At 45.5% G+C, this 15,945-nt stretch overlaps 1 protein-coding gene across 3 annotated transcripts in view; it reads left to right on the top strand.

Moving 5' to 3' along the window:
• DENND2A (DENN domain containing 2A) overlaps nucleotides 1-15,945 on the top strand; it is a gene marked incomplete at its 3' end in the record, with an annotated part of 74,066 nt that overhangs the window by 2,282 nt on the left and 55,839 nt on the right. For all 3 annotated transcript variants that reach the window (XM_079711929.1, XM_079711930.1, XM_079711928.1), the window contains exons 2-3: nucleotides 11,922-12,049; nucleotides 13,671-13,792. In XM_079711929.1, the coding sequence (XP_079568055.1) occupies nucleotides 11,922-12,049; nucleotides 13,671-13,792 (250 nt within the window). The remainder of the gene's footprint in view (nucleotides 1-11,921; nucleotides 12,050-13,670; nucleotides 13,793-15,945) is intronic.

The raw sequence follows: 15,945 nt of genomic DNA, 5'->3' as shown, positions 1-15,945 counted from the left end.
TGCTATCAAGGTAATGTTCATTGGTAATCCTTTTTTTACTAAGAGTTTAAAAAATTAGGGTTGGGTTTTGTCAAATTACTTTTCAGAAACTTTATATGATTGTGTGATTCTTCTCCTTTGACCTATTAATAGTGAATTTATATTGTACTATTTGGGGGATGAACTCCCACTTTGTTCTGGTTCATTATTCTTTTAATGCACAACTGAATTCTATTTGCTAATATTTTATTTAAGATTTATTATATTTTATTTATTTAATTAATTTATTTTTGGCTGTATTGGGTCTTAGTTGCGGCACATGGGATCTTTTATTGCGGCGCGCAGGCTTCTTTCTAGTTGTGGCGTGCAGGTTTTCTCTCTCTAGTTGTGGCGTGTGGGCTCCAGGGTGCGTGGGCTCTAGTTTGCGGCATGTGGGCTGTAGTTGAGGTGCACGAGCTCAGTAGTTGTGGCGTGCAGGCCTGGTTGCCCTGCGGCATGTGGGATCCCAGTTCCCTCACCAGGGATCAAACCTGCATCCCCTGCATTGGAAGGTGATTCTTTGCCACTGGACCACCAGGGAAGCCCCCTATTTAAGATTTTTGTACCAGTATTCTATAAATGGGACTGGTCTATACTTGGATTTTATTATACTAACTTTACCAGGCTTTGGTATCAGCGTTATGTGATATCTATAGAAGAATTTACAGGCTTCCTTCTTTATGCGCTGAGAAGGTTTGAATCCACCTCCAGTTCTAAACCCTTTCCCAAACCAGTGCCAGCCTCAGGGCCCTGAGTGCCCTCGTGACTTTTCTGCTCCTGTCCCCAGTGCTTATCCAGAGTAGCCCTTCCATGCCCTTTCCGGGCTATTCCTCCGAAGAGGCCCACTCTCCCAGGGGCAGCTTCGTTCTGGGAAATTGGAATCTTTCAGCCGTGTCATCCCTGGGCAGACAGATCAACCTGGTGAACAGTTATTCCTATTATCTCTTCTCTCTTAGCTACCATCTGCTCTTTTCAGTCTTCCAGCATTTTCTTTAAAACCAGCTAAAGTTACTTAGTTTCAGTCCAAAGATGTAATTTTTCTTGGCCAGTTTGAATATGGTTGCATCAACTGTGTTTTAAGAATTTTGGCTTTGGATTTTTCGTTTTGTTTAAAATGGTACAACGGAGGTGATTAGGGCAAGATGTTCGCTTTCTACTCTTAACAAACAAAGTATGCTCTTTATTGTGGTCCTATCGCTTAAGAAAAAAAAAAAGAAAAAGAAAAGACCCAACTCTGAATTTGGCAGGCTTCCTGTCCTCTCTGAGGCAGGAAAGCCAAGCCAAGGTTGAAGAAAGAAATGATTAAGGATTTTGAGGTTATGAGGGTTTAGAATTACACGGCCAGGCTGCGCGCTCCCGAGAACGTATTCAGCTTATTTTCATAGGCCGTTAGTCCACCTCAGCAAGAGCCAAACCAACGGATTCAGATTCTCGGTTTGAGAAAATGTCTTTTTCTTTTTCTTCTCTTTCTCTCCTTCTATTTTTCCCTGCTCTTTTTTCTTTTTTCCTCTTTTCTCTTCTCTTCCTCCTTCCTTCTGTCTTTTCTCTCTTCTTGCTTCATTTCTCTAAAGCCCCAGGAAATTAACTGCAAGGACTTATGCCTTCAACCCTAAAATGGAAAATGAGAAACCCTCAAATGTCAGGAAATTCCAAAGATAAGGTTCCTACAGCAGCATTAACTTGGTTATGTATATTTTATGGCATACGTTTAACAACTTTGGCAGGAATGCCTTAAGGCTGACATTTAACAAGAAAAGTTATTATTTTTTAAGTGTAAGCAGCATCCTGAATTCACATGGGTCTGTATATCCAAAATGTTTTCATTCGAATTCAGATTTTTTATTTTAGTTTAATTTGATCACATGACAGAGCTTTTAGATCTTTATGAAACTAAATAACTATGTTGACCAAAATTTCAACTTTTCAACTGATTATTTTGGCATCACATAGATTCAGCCTTTCCTTGGGGCTTTAGTGTAAGACTTTCAGAACTTTCTGAGGACATGAAACCTCAGTCATTATATGGCTGCCAAATCATACGGTACTGTTATTGATTCCATAATTTCCATCTACTCTAGGACTGATAGGGATCCCCACAGAAGTCTGGCTGGGCAGCAGCCCTCAGCTATCATGGGTTTAGTCGTTAAAGTTAACATACCAGCCATGCTGTGGTCTGTCTCTGTCACTATGAGTCTATCTCAGTCACCATGGCATCCATGAGGCAACTCTAGCTACCATGTCTAAAAACTGAATGTTTAAAATCTTCAAAGGGGCAAATTGTTTGATTAATTTGAGATTTAGAGCAAAAGTAACTTTGAAAGCAGCTGAGAAGCTTGACTTTGTAAATTCATTTATTTCGATGGTAGTTGCATTGGAAGACAAAGAGATGAGAATAGAGAGGGTGGTTGTCATTCTACATTAGAATAGTGATTGTCATGTCTTATTTCTCATGAGAAGGTGGAAGTGGTTGGATTTTAGGTACAATGGTGGCTAAGGATAGTTTTTCTTCTGACATTTCTATTTTTGCATCCAGGATAGAGATAAGTGGAAACCCAACATGCATAGTCATAGCACTGGACAGAGGAGATACCCAGTAGCAGAGTGAGAGCTAAGAGCTGACATAAACATTCTCTCATTTAGCCCCCTACTCTGATCACCTGGTGGTGAGACAGGCTGGGACCTGGGACTCTTTGCTGCAGTGCTGCAATGCTTGCACCTGGACAAACATCTCCTTGAGCAGCAAAATACAAAGAAACTCTAAGGGACTAAAAATAACTGTATGCATGTGCAGTTGGGGCACATTCTGGACAAAAGGTACAAAGAGACCAAAAAAACCCAACTGCCACTTTTGAAGAGCCGGCAGGGAGAAAAAGTAGGGTACTGCGCATGTCCCCTGCATACAACACCACCTAAGGGGTGGGAAACCCACCTAAGCCATCCCTCTGGCCCGACCCCTGGACACACTCCTACCCTCACCCCATATAAGGAACCAGCTCGCAGCCCCTTGAGCAAATGAGCAAGCAAGGGAACCTGTTGTTTGTTCTCGCTCCCCACTGCTGCAGCAGGGGCCCCAATAAAGTCTTGCCTGAATTTCTTGTCTGGCCTCTGATCAATTTCTATTGATTAAGGAGGCCAAGAACCCTGATCAGGAACAGTGGTATGAATGCCCTTCCCAAGGAGAAGGGCTGCCCCTGATCACCGGGTTGGAGGAAAGAAGAGAGTCTCTGGCAGCTAGAGGTGGATGAGGGAATCAGAGCAAGGCATCCCCGGTTTCTAGCTCATCTGAATGGTGTTTTAGGTGGGTGCTGGGTCTCAGGCTGTCCAAGCAAATTTAAGTACAGCTGAAAATAATTCTGGGGGAACTGTGTTCAAACAATTGACTAAAAATTAGCTTTAAGAATACAGGTAAAATATTTCTTTACCTCAAAATAGGGATAAATTATAAGCAGTAAAGGTGGCCATTAAAACCAGCTTTTAAAATATTCACTCACTTACTCAACCAACAAATATTTACTATACCTATGTAGTATTATGCTATAGCAATGAATAAGACAGACTCAGACCCTGCCCTCATGAAACTTACGTACTAGTAATAGTCAGAACTATTCAACTGGTTATGTAACTAAGCACTCTCAGGGCCATGAGGAAGCCCGTGGTGCTGTGGGAATGTTCAGCAGGGGTAGCTAGCCTGTCGTGGAAGCCGGGCCAGCTCAGAGAGGAAGTGACACTCGTGCAAGGCCTGAGGTTCCCAGGCAAGGGGGGTGGGCTGGGAACTGGGGTGTGTGTGTGTGCAGTTTGAGTGGACAAACAAGCAGAGGCCCTGGGGCAAGAAAGAATTTAGCACGCTGGAGGACTGAAAGGCAGGGGGTGGGCCAGAGGTGTAGGAAGAGTGTGAGCTGCGGCCCAGATGCCCTCTGGAGTCAGCTCTGGAAGAGCCTTGGAGCCCAGGCGAGGGTTTTGGCCTGTTACCGAAGAGGAATGGGAAGCATCTGGAAGTTTCTAAAAAGGGGAGAGACACAATCCAATTTGCGTTCCTAAGAGGTTGCCCCACCCCGCAGCTGCGGGGAGACTGGAAGGGGCACCAGTGGACAGGGTGGGTAGTTGGGGCGGGTGGGAGGGAGATCAAGGAGGTTTGGGGGTTACCCTGTGGTATAACTGCAGTGGGGATTGAGAGAAGTGGGTGGATCCCAGGGATACTTTGCAGGTAGAACTCGTTAATTGGTTAGATGTTGGCAGTGATGGAGAGGGAAGGTCGCACAGGACTTCCAGGGTTAAGGCGTAAACACTTGGACAGATGGTGATGGCCTTTGCCGAGATGGCAGCACTGGAGAGGGAGCTGGTCCTCATGAGGGAGTGGGGAATGGTGGTATGAGTTCAGATTCGGATTTGTTCATTTTGAGCTTCTCTTGCATCATCTAAACGGAGATGTGGGATGAGCTCTTACGTTAGTACTTCGTTTACAAAAATATGGAAAAGTCACAAATAACATTCAAAATGCTACTTGAAACTACGCTATTTTGCCGGGGGACACCACACAGCTTGCGGGATCTTAGTTCCCCAACCAGGGATCCAACCTGTGCCCCCTGCAGTGGAAGCGCAGAGTCCCAGTCACTGGACCTCGAGGAAATACATTCCCAGGGACTTCTTACCCGTGCATCACCAGCTGTGAGCTCAATTCCACCCTTTAAGAAGGCGCTTATTAAACATGCAGCTGGATGTGGAACAAACATGGAAATGTTTAAATGAGAGAGAAGCCAATTTGGATGTGGTTATCATTAACCTTTCAAGATTTCCTTTCAAAGTTAATATGTAAATAACGGTATTAAAACCTTTTTTCAATTAAATAATATTTTCATGGAAAATACTTAGCTAAATGATTGGATGATTAGTTTAATCATATTTCTCCTCTTTGGGACCCTAATCACCTACTTGAACCTCAGAACCAAAGGACTGCAGTCCTTGGAGGCATTTATGCAGATTATAGAAATAGTGCTGAGGAGGAACCAACCACTTAATAAAGCTAATGCTTGCAAACATGTCACCAACACAGAACAATGAGAAATCAAACTTCGTGATTGGGATTTTGTTTTCCCGCTGCCTCTAGAAGCTGGGCATGTAAGGATTTCTGGATTCTTCTTGATCTTGGATGGACAGTAGCTTCATGTTGATTTAAAGTTTGTCTTTCAGGCTTCCTGTATAAGAATTAGCCAGCTAAAACCCAACATTTTAATACAGAAATGGAAGTACTATTTAAGAAATCCTGTGATGAATTCTTTTGCAAATTAAATAAGAGTTTTGCACTGTGAATAACCATCCTCTAATCAGCTTTTTTTTTTATTAATGGAAGTTTGTAACATTTTAAAAGTGGGCTTTTCTGATACTGTTTAGACTGGTGGTACCTTTGATGTGTTGGGAATCAAATGCAAAATATAGCTGATATCTTGTTTTAGCATCTTCTTCTTAGAAATATGGAAGGATCATAAAAAAACATTCAAACTATAGCTTGAAATCCCAGGGTATCTGACAGCAACCATTTGGATTACAGGCTAATCCCATCCTAACAAACCCCAACAGATGATCCAGATTCTTGATTGTGCCACATATGCTCTAAATAAGTGAGCCATCATAAAAACAAACAAATAAATAAATAAATAAGTGAGCCATCTGCTGGGACTTGGACAGCCTTTAGCATACAAACATCTTTATTGTTAGGGCATTTATTATTAAAACATTTGAACTATTAAGATATTATTTCATAAATATTTTATAATAATTTTATTATTTTAAAATTTGACCTATACAAATATTGCTCCACTAGTACCTCAAATGATATTTCAAAAAATAAATAATGGGGCTTCCCCAGTGGCGCAGTAGTTGAGAATCTGCCTGCCAATGCAGGGGACACGGGTTCGATCCCTGGCCCAGGAAGATCCCACATGCCGCAGAGGAACTAAGCTCGTGTGCCACAACTACTGAGCCTGTGCTCTAGAGCCCGTGAGCCACAACTACTGAGCCTGCGTGCCGCAACTACTGAAGCCTGCGCGCCTAGAGCCCATGCTTCACAATGAGGGAAGCCACTGCAATGAGAAGCCCGCGCACCACAACAAAGAGTAGCCCCCACGGGGCTTCCCTGGTGGCGCAGTGGTTGAGAGTCTGCCTGCCGGTGCGGGGGACGCGGGTTCGTGCCCCGGTCCGGGAGGATCCCGCGTGCCGCGGAGCGGCTGGGCCCGTGAGCCATGGCCGCTGGGCCTGCGCGTCTGGAGCCTGTGCTCCGCAACAACGGGAGAGGCCACAGCGGTGAGAGGCCCGCGTACAGCAAAAAAAAAAAAAGAGTAGCCCCCGCTCGCCGCAACTAGAGAAAGCCCACGTGCAGCAACAAAGACCCAACACAGCCAAAAATAAATAAATAAATAAATAAAAATTAAAAAAATAAAAATAAATAATGATAGGGCTTCCCTGGTGGCGCAGTGGTTAAGAATCCGCCTGCCAATGCAGGGGACACTGGTTCAAGCCCCGGCCCAGGAAGATCCCACATGCTGTGGAGCAACTAAACCCATGCGCCACAACTACTGAGCCTGTGCTCTAGAGCCCACGAGCCACAACTACTGAAGCCTGCGCACCTAGAGCCCGTGCTCCGCAACAAGAGAAGCCACTGCAATGTGAAGCCTGTGCACCGCATGAAGAGTAGCCCCCACTTGCCTCAACTAGAGAAAGCCCGCGCGCAGCAACAAAGTCCCAACGCAGCCATAAATAAATAAATAAAATTTAAAAAATAAGTAACGATAGGGCTTCCCTCTTGGCGCAGTGGTTAAGAATCCACCTGCCAATGCAGCAGACACAGTTTCGATCCCTGGTCCGGGAAGATCCCACATGCCGTGCAGCAACTGAGCCCGTGCACCACAACTACTGAGACTGCGCTCTATAGCCCGCAAGCCACAACTACTGAAGCCCGCGCGCCTAGAGCCCGTGCTCCACAACAAGAGAAGCCACCGCAATGAGAAGCCCATGTACCGCAGCGAAGAGTAACCCCCGCTCGCCGCAACTAGAGAAAGCACGCACTCAGCAATGAAGACTCAACGCAGCCAAAAATAAATAAATAAATAAATTTATAATAAATAAATAATGATAGAGCTCTCTCCATGGCAAAGCAAGGCACAGCTGCAGCCCCTTTCTGCAATGAAAGAAAAGGCCCACCTTAGCCAAGGTCATGCTGGAATCCCAGGCAGTCAAGGCTTTAGCTGTAGGCAGTGGCCACCACCCTCTCCCTCTGCTGCTGGGAGTGGAGCTTTCTGCTATTGTGGCAGAAACTGCTCAGCTCCCAGTGAAGTGACTCCCCCCCTGTCCTCTTTTCCCTGTGAGGGTTCATAGCATCTCTTTATCGGATAGTTTAGTTACATTATGGGAAATAGAGGGCTTGCCTGGGCAATGCTCAGTAATGTGTAATATGGTTTTATAGAGAAAATTAGTTTGGGAATTCCCTGGCGGTCCAGTGGTTAGGACTCCGTACTCTCACTGCCGAGAGCCCCTGGTTCAGTCCCTGATTGGGGAACTAAGATCCCACAAGCCGCACAGCCAAAAAAAAAAACCAAAAAAATAGTTCAAGTTCCTAACAATAAACTTTGGAAACTCGACCTGTTTTAATCTGGGGACTGTGACTGCAGCTTTCCTCCTGCCTTGCCTTACTTGTGTGCTCTGCATAATGCCTGTCGGTTTTTTTTTTTTTTAATTTATGTATTTTTGGCTATGTTGGGTCTTCCTTGCTGAGCATGGGCTTTCTCTAGTTGCAATGCACGGGCTTCTCATTGTGGTGGGTTCTCTTGTTGCGGAGCACGGGCTCTAGGCACATGGGCTTCGGTAGTTGTGGCACGCAGGCTCAGTAGTTGTGGCTCGTGGGTTCTAGAGCGCAGGCTCAGTAGTTGTGGAGCACGGGCTTAGTTGCTCCGTGGCATGTGGGATCTTCCCCGCCCAAGGCTTGAACCTGTGTCCCCTGCACTGGCAGGCGGATTCTTAACCACTGTGCCACCAGGGAAGTCCAGTGCCTGTCTTTTTAAGAGCACCAATCTCCAACCAGATTTCCTGGGTTCTCCCAAAGTGACTTTGAGCAATTTACCTTATGGCTCTATACCTGTTTTCTCACGCATAACATGTGCATAATAATAGTAATCTTTCACAAGGTTGTCGTAAAGTTTGAACGTGCTGATCCAAGACGAGCACTTGGTCAGTACACAGTAAGTACTGAGTGAATGATTCTGTGGTCTCTGAACAGTTTGCGTTTTCCCTACCATGTACCGTACATGCTGAGGACTAGCTAACGTAACGTGGTTTGCTCAGCAGGGGAAACCCAGGAGTTCTGGCCCACTCCAGGCCAGTTACCTCACTCTGCTCTGGGCCACACCTCCAGCCCCAATCAGCTGCCTGGCTGATGCCAGCCTGGGCTAATGGAAACTGGACTAGGAAATGTTCAGAGTGGGGTCACAGCACAACCCATTCCCATCTTAGAGAAAACGTCTCAGACCTGCTTTCCCCCAGGTCCCATCTGCGAAAGCGCTGAAGCTCAGTCCTTCCTCTCCCCGCTGGACACCTCAAGGGGAGAAAGAAGGGGCTCATGGATTAGTATCCCTTTTTTTGGGCACAAACTTCTTTTCATAAGTCAGAACCCTGGGGCACTGGTGACGGTTTCAGCCTTGTGACCTGACTTAAGGCCATAGAGCTCCAGCCTAGAAGCCCATCTTTGTGCTCCTGTCCTAAGTGCCGCGTTCAAGTTCATAAAGGAATGAGGGTGGGGTGGAGATAAGGGGTGATGAATTCAGTTGTGTAGACATTAAAGTATAGAACCTAATGAATTCCCCGGTTGTCCAGTGGTTAGGACTCGGCACTTTCACTGCTGTGGGCCCAGGTTCAATCCCGGGTTGGGGAACTAAGATCCCGCAAGCCGTGCAGTGCGGCCAAAAAAAAAAAGTATAGAGCCTAAAGAGAAGCTTTGGGAAACACCTACAGCCCAGAAAGAGGACGAGGTAGAGAGCTGCCAGCGCAAGCCCAGGAGGAGTGGTCTGACAGGGCAAGTAGAGTTGCAGCAGCCCTGCACCCGCCTCCTCAAACCGTCAGGGGGCGCTGGTTTGCAGGTGTTTCCAACCCTTTGCCAAACGATACTTTTGTAAAATATAATAAAAAAAAGAATTACCAGAGGAGTGTAGTGAAAAAAGACGTCAGTATACAAACCTCAGTTTTTTGTGTGTTTTTTTGTAAGTTCATTCTGTCAAATTGTTTGAAAAGTTTCTAAACGCTTTCTCTCAGTTTTTGTACTTATCTTGTCAAGGACCGGAAACGGCACCCCAGCTCTGGCCCACAGATTGCACTTTGAGCACTGCTACCTTATGCTGTAGAAACCAAGTCGTGTCCTGTAATGAAAGGACCGAGAAAGTTGTTAGGTTCTACCAGAAACTCACTAGTGACCTTTAGGAGGAATTTCAGGAAAGGGATGCACACGGACAGGTTGAGAGGGGAAGGAAAAGGAAAACGAGTGACCTATGGTAAACTAAGAGAGGAATCTCTGCTCCTCCTCCCCTCCCCCAGTTAAAAAGGTTGGCAAGGGCTTCCCTGGTGGCGCAGTGGTTGAGAGTCCGCCTGCCGATGCGGGGGACACGGGTTCGTGCCCCGGTCCGGGAAGATCCCACATGCCGTGGAATGGCTGGGCCCGTGAGCCATGGCCGCTGAGCCTGCGCGTCCGGAGCCTGTGCTCCGCAACGGGAGAGGCCGCGGCAGTGAGCGGCCCGCGTACCAAAAACAAACAAAAAATGTTGGCAAGGATGGTGAGAAATAGCAGAACCACAAAGGTAATTGCTCCAAATGAAAGATTTTTAAGACAGAGGAAACCTGCGCATGTTTAAAGAAGGAGAGAAAGAAGCTAGTGGAGAGGGAAAGATTTAAAATGCAAGAAATCCCCAAAGCTTGGAAAGCAGGCAAATGGCCTCCGCTTGGTTCTGCTGTCTCATTGCCTGGCACTCTCCACCCTGTTCCCTGCAGCCCAGCCATGCTGTCCGTCTGTCTGCCATTTCCTGAAATGCATCGAGCTCTCTTTGTAGACTCAGGACTTTCCCACATGCTTTTCCCTCTTTTTGGAATGCTCTTCCCCCGACTAAGTTCTTTTTATCCTTCAAGGCTCGGCTTCAATGAGTGACTTTCTCATAGAGGCCTCCCTTGATGCATCCCACAACCTACATTGAGCCTTCCTCGATATCCTCGCAGCCTGTGCTTTTCCATCACTGAACTTAACCCAGTTTATAACTCTGTTTATCTGTGTGTGAGCTGGGTGAACATCTGTCTTCCTCCCTAGAATGTAAGCTCTTTGAGGCAGGGACTCTGGCTGTTTTAGTCCTTATTTTTCAAACCCTGAGCACAGTGCCTCCCATACAGTAAATGTTCATATAAAGCACTGGCTGCATAAATAACTAATAACACCACGACAGATAATAATAGCTAACATTTGTTGAGGGCTTATTAGGTGCCAAGGACTTTACAAACGTCCTCTGTTCTATGGACAGTCCTATGAGGTAATTACTGTTTTACAAATGAGGACACTGAGTTTGAGCTCAGGTAGTTTATCCAAGTTGAAAAGACTTGTGAATGAGGGATTCGGGATCTGTGTCCAGATTTGTTTAATCCTAGAGCCACCAGAGGGGCACTTTCTCCCGGGGCTGGAAGTGTGGCTGAGGAAACAAGGACCCTCTGCATTTCGCAGCCGTTAGCTGCAGTGTGCCATCTGGCATGCGCAGAACACTGTGCTAGACACATGAACACAGTGAGAGAGAAGAGCGGTGATTCCTGAGCCAGAGGAGGCTTGTGAGCATCTGGACCCTGTACCAGAAGGAGTGAGGGGCCAGGACCAAGTCAGCTCAGGGATGTGCCCTGTTTAACGTGGGTGGACTGCATGTTCACCTAAAGTCCATTCACAGAAGGCCCAGGTGTGTTCAGCAGAAATTCCTGATAAATCTGCTTGGGGGTAGAAGAAGGTGAGCCTCTGGAGCCTGAGTGGGCAGGACTGTTCTGCTCCAACAGGGAGAAGTTGTGGGTTACTTTGGAGAAGGCTAGGGAGAGAGAGAAGAAAAAGTGGGGAGGTGGAGTGAACCTGTGAGATGGGTGATGTTTTGTATGTTTCATAATATGACCCACCTCATGGTCTCCCAAGTGTTCCGTAGAGTTACAAAAGATCATAGAAACTCAAGGTGAGTGGCCGTGTCTGTGTGTGTGTGTGAGCTGGAGAAGGGGCTACATTTCACAGTAGAGTCAGTACCAGCACAACAGGGACAGCCCGTGTGGATGTAAGATGGGGGGAGGGTGGTGGTGAGCCAGGCCCCAGACAGAGCCCCAGGCACATTTGCACAGATCTCAGGGTGGGGTGGGGTGCCTCAGCTGGCCCTTGGGTTTCTGATAACCACTTGGGTGAGAGAAGGGGGAGGTGCTCAGGCTTCTTGTCTGCTCTGAATTGGCCATCACTACTCCTTTGTGTTTATTAATGTGCGCTCTGTAAACACTAGAACATTTGAAAAATCCAGAAAAGTGAAAGTGAAGAGAAGACACCAGTCATCCCTCAGTCCTGAGATAGCAGCTATATGTTTCACTTCTCTTCTTTTTATCTTCTATGTATATGTTTGCTTACAAAGTTGGGATTGTATTTTACATGTATACTTTACTATCTTTAGCTGGCATAATAGCATAAACATTCTCACAAGTTAAAAACCACATCTCATATTTGAGGATTTTCACACTTTCTTATAAAAAACAGAGTTGATTTCAGTATTGGAAATCTTTGCAAGAAAAAAAAAACATTTTGGCGTGTATTCTCTGAACCAGCCTAATTTGATTTGAGTTCTCGGTTTTTTTTCTTCCCACCTTGTACAACCCAGAAAGTCCTATGAGTTTGAAGACTTACTGCAGTCTTCCTCTGAGAACAGCAGGGTGGACTGGTACGCACAGACTAAGCTGGGGCTCACACGCACTTTATCGGAGGAGAACGTCTATGAGGACATTCTAGGTAAGAGGCCAAAATGTTTGAGTGAGTCTGTCTATGAGAAGGAAGAGGGAGGAAATGGGGCTGGCTGCTTGAAATACACACACACACACACACACACACACACTCAAAGACAAACATGTACTCACATGAATGAGAGATCAGGTAGGTGGGTGGAAGAGTGACCCATGGTGAAATATGTGAGAGAAAAATGGGCTGGAGTGGGGAGGAAGGGCTGGTGATGAACGGCCAAGGAGGCAGCGTGACACAGCGGGAAACACACGAGACCTGGAGCCTCAATATCCATGACTGAATCTTGGCTTTGCTACTTGTTAGCTGTGTGACATTGAGCTGGTGACTTAACATCTCTGAACTTCAATTCTCTCATCTCTGTACTAAGGAGGATGACAGCTACCTTACAGGGTTGTTTGAGGGCTGAAGAAAATGGTATGTAAAATACCTGGTTTATAACAGACTCTCAGTGAATTGTAGGGATTATTGAATGAAAGAAAACCAAAGACCACCGTACTCTTTCCAAAAGTGTAGGAATGTGGCAGTAACGGCATCACAATTCAGACTGAAATGAATGTCTTCTATTTAAAAAGTAACTTTGACCTTGCTCGAAAGAATTCTCTGATTCCAAAATGGGACTCAGATTCACAGAGCTTTTGTGCATTTAGATTTGGTGAGTTAAATAATCTCCAGGGAGGATCACAGTTTCAGTAAGGTGCAAACTCAGACCATGTCTGCATATGTTGAGGGTGGCAGTGGGGGAAGAAATGAGCTGAGGAAGAGACCCTTCTGTGTCCCTGTGCAAGGGGCGGAGCAGGCAGATATACACGTACTTACATGCATGCAGTCATCAACGCTAGAAGAAACTCCATGGTAGGAGGAAACATGAGACCTAAGGAAGGGCGTATACTAAGCCGAGCTATTTGAATTGCTATGTCCAAGCTGCCAGAGATGGGTTCCTGCCAAAGCAGTAGGCCTCCCAAATCCAAAGTGGGTATGAGATCTAGACTTCTCTTAGCAGTGTGTACCTGACAGAGAAGCTTTCAGCTACAGGGAACAGAAAACCCAGCTGAAACAACAAAGGGAGTTTGGTGGCTCATGTGACCAGAACTGGCTTTTTCTTCCTCATTTCTTATCTCTCATGTTAGCTCCATTCGAAGCAGGTTTCCCACGATCCTCATGATGGCTGCCATTGGCTCCCCAGAATCTGTGCCTTGCAGCGAGAAAGGAAAGCCTGTGTCCTCCAAGTCCCAACAAACATCCTGAGGTTCACTCTGATGAGACTGATTTAGGTCCCTTGTTCACCTTCAGAGCCCAGGAACGCCATGCAGCAATTGGCTTAGGCTTGGAATATGAGCCCTTCCCAGAGCTGGTCACTGAGGCAGGGATTCGGGATACTCAGATTGGCTTAAACCCTGAAACTGGGAGTGGAGTTAATCTCACATTTCTAAGAATGGGGAGTCAGGGAGTTACCCCAGTGAAAACCAAGGTCTGTTACCAAGAGGAAGGCTAAATGGATAGCAAGACAACAGACGTCCCCACAAGGAGAGACCTGATAAGGTGTTGGGTCGAGATCTCATAGGGAGAACTTCCTTAGTGTTCCCAGTTTCTAATCCGTTGCCTTTGACTGCAGATCCACCAATGAAGGAAAACCCTTACGAGGACGTTGAGTTACATGGTCGATGCCTCGGGAAGAAGTGTGTCTTGAACTTTCCAGGTTCTCCCACCTCTTCCATCCCTGACACGCCCACCAAGGTATGAGCCCCCAGAGGAGCAGTGGGGGAGAGGGGTCCCCAGCACCATGGCCTTGAGCAGGCTGCAGTTCTGGGTTACACTGGAATGCCAGGCCACCTTCACTGCCAGGCTCCTGGATTTCCACACCGGCAGCCTGCGTCCTCTTCCTGCCTCTAGTTCTCTTGGAACCCATCTGCTCAACAAGGCTTTCTAAAGTATCAGTTTAGCTTCTAGGTCAGAATTCTCCCCAGCTGAGTAAATAAGATAGCACATCCATGTTATACAGCTATAAAGAAGAATGTCCTGACATAAAACAAACTCATATATGTTTGTGAATGTATAAGAATATCTCTGTAAGGGTCCCTAAGAATGAGTAAGTGGGTACCTCTGTGGAGCTGTCTTGAGTGTCTGAGTATCTGGAGGTCAGGAAAGAAGACTGACATTTTCACAGAATATCTTTTTGAACCTTTTGCAGTTTTGTACTATGTGCATACAGATAATATTACTATATTCACATACATGATAACTTCAGCACATTGCCTACAGAACTGAGTTCGTATTCTTTTTTTTTTTTTTTTTTTTGCACATGTAGTTTTATTTATAATGGTCCCAACTGGAAACAACCCCAATATCCTTCAGTGGGTGAACGGTTACGTATAGTATAGTACATTCATAGGATGGAATACTATTCGTCAATAAAAAGGAATAAGCTATTGATGTATACAACAACCTGGATAAATCTCCAGAGAATGATGGCAAATGAAAAAAGCCACTCCCATGGGGTTACATGCTACATGGTTCCGTTTATGTAATATTTTTGAAAGGACAAAATTGTAGGAACAGAGGACAGATTAGTATGAATTCATATTCTTTAGCATAGCATTAAGCTTCCTTCATAATTGATCCCTGGTTACCATTTCCCACAGTTTCTACGTACAAAATCTTGTCTCCAGCCAAAGCCTACTAACTGCCCCTCTGATATTGTAGCCCCAGGATCAGCAAACTTTTTCTCTAAAGAACCAGAGATTTGGTCATATATGATGATATATGATCTCTGTTGTAGCTACTCAGCGCTGCCGTTGCAGTGCAGAGCAGCCACAGACTCTATGCAAACCAGTAAGCGAAGCTGTGTTTCAGTAAAACTTTATTTATGGACACTGAAATTAGATTTTATATAATTTTCATGTGTCATGAAATATATATATATATTTTAGCCATTTAAAAGTGGAAATATTCTTGATTCGTGGCCTGTACAAAAACAGGTGGCGGGCCAGATGTGGCCCATAGGCCGTAATTTGCCCACCCCTGTGCTAGGTCATTTCTACCTCTGCCCTTGGCTCTTGCCTGGACCTCTCCCTTCCCATCCTTTAAGGCCCAGTTCAATCATGCCTCCTTCAGGAAGGTTCCAGGTCATCCCACTCCCTGGGACTTGTTCCCCCTGTGCTTCCCTGTAACAGTCAGTGGGCTAAGCATTCATTTCACACCAAACTGTATATACTGTCTTATGATATCTCTTACTTTGATGATTTGAATTCTGATTTAGGTCATGTAAAATATCTTAAAAACATCTCCCCAACTAGATTGTAAATTCTTCAAGGTCAGAAAGTATATATTTGGTTTCTTTGTGTCTCCCATAAGTAGTTGTTATACAATGGTTTAGTTGTTGAAGAAATTAAATAAAGGAAGACCAAATCCAGGCTGCAAGTGTCCGTTTAAATCCCATTGAAAGGATCTGTTTCCAGCCTAAGAAAAGAAGCCATCTTCCTCTCTGGGCTCCACTCGAGGTCAGGATTTGCTGGCGGGCAGGCGGGTATACACATGAGACATGATAGTCACAAAGGGAATCTTCTTCAAGAGGGTGGAAGGTAGAACCTTTCATGAAGGGTGGATCTTACCCACCCAAGTCGATTGCTGCAATACTTGCCAAAACCAATTAACTGCTGCTTTCTCCTCCTATGGAAAAGAGTGTCATCATGAATAATCCATGACAACCAGTAATTAGCAAATACTTTCTACTTGCCTTTGAAATGTGTTGTTTGTATTTTCATTGGAATGTGGATGTCTTCAACATTTAGGGAATCCTTCATTTCCCACAGTGGATAAGTCTGGCTTAGAAGAAGAAGGCTGTCTGTAGACTTTTCGATGGTGTCCATTCTGACCGGTGTGAGGTGATA

The sequence above is a fragment of the Hyperoodon ampullatus genome, assembly GCF_949752795.1.
Source record: "Hyperoodon ampullatus genome assembly, chromosome: 9".
NCBI classification, from domain to species: domain Eukaryota; kingdom Metazoa; phylum Chordata; class Mammalia; order Artiodactyla; family Ziphiidae; genus Hyperoodon; species Hyperoodon ampullatus.
This window is presented reverse-complemented; position numbering and strand designations above follow the sequence as displayed.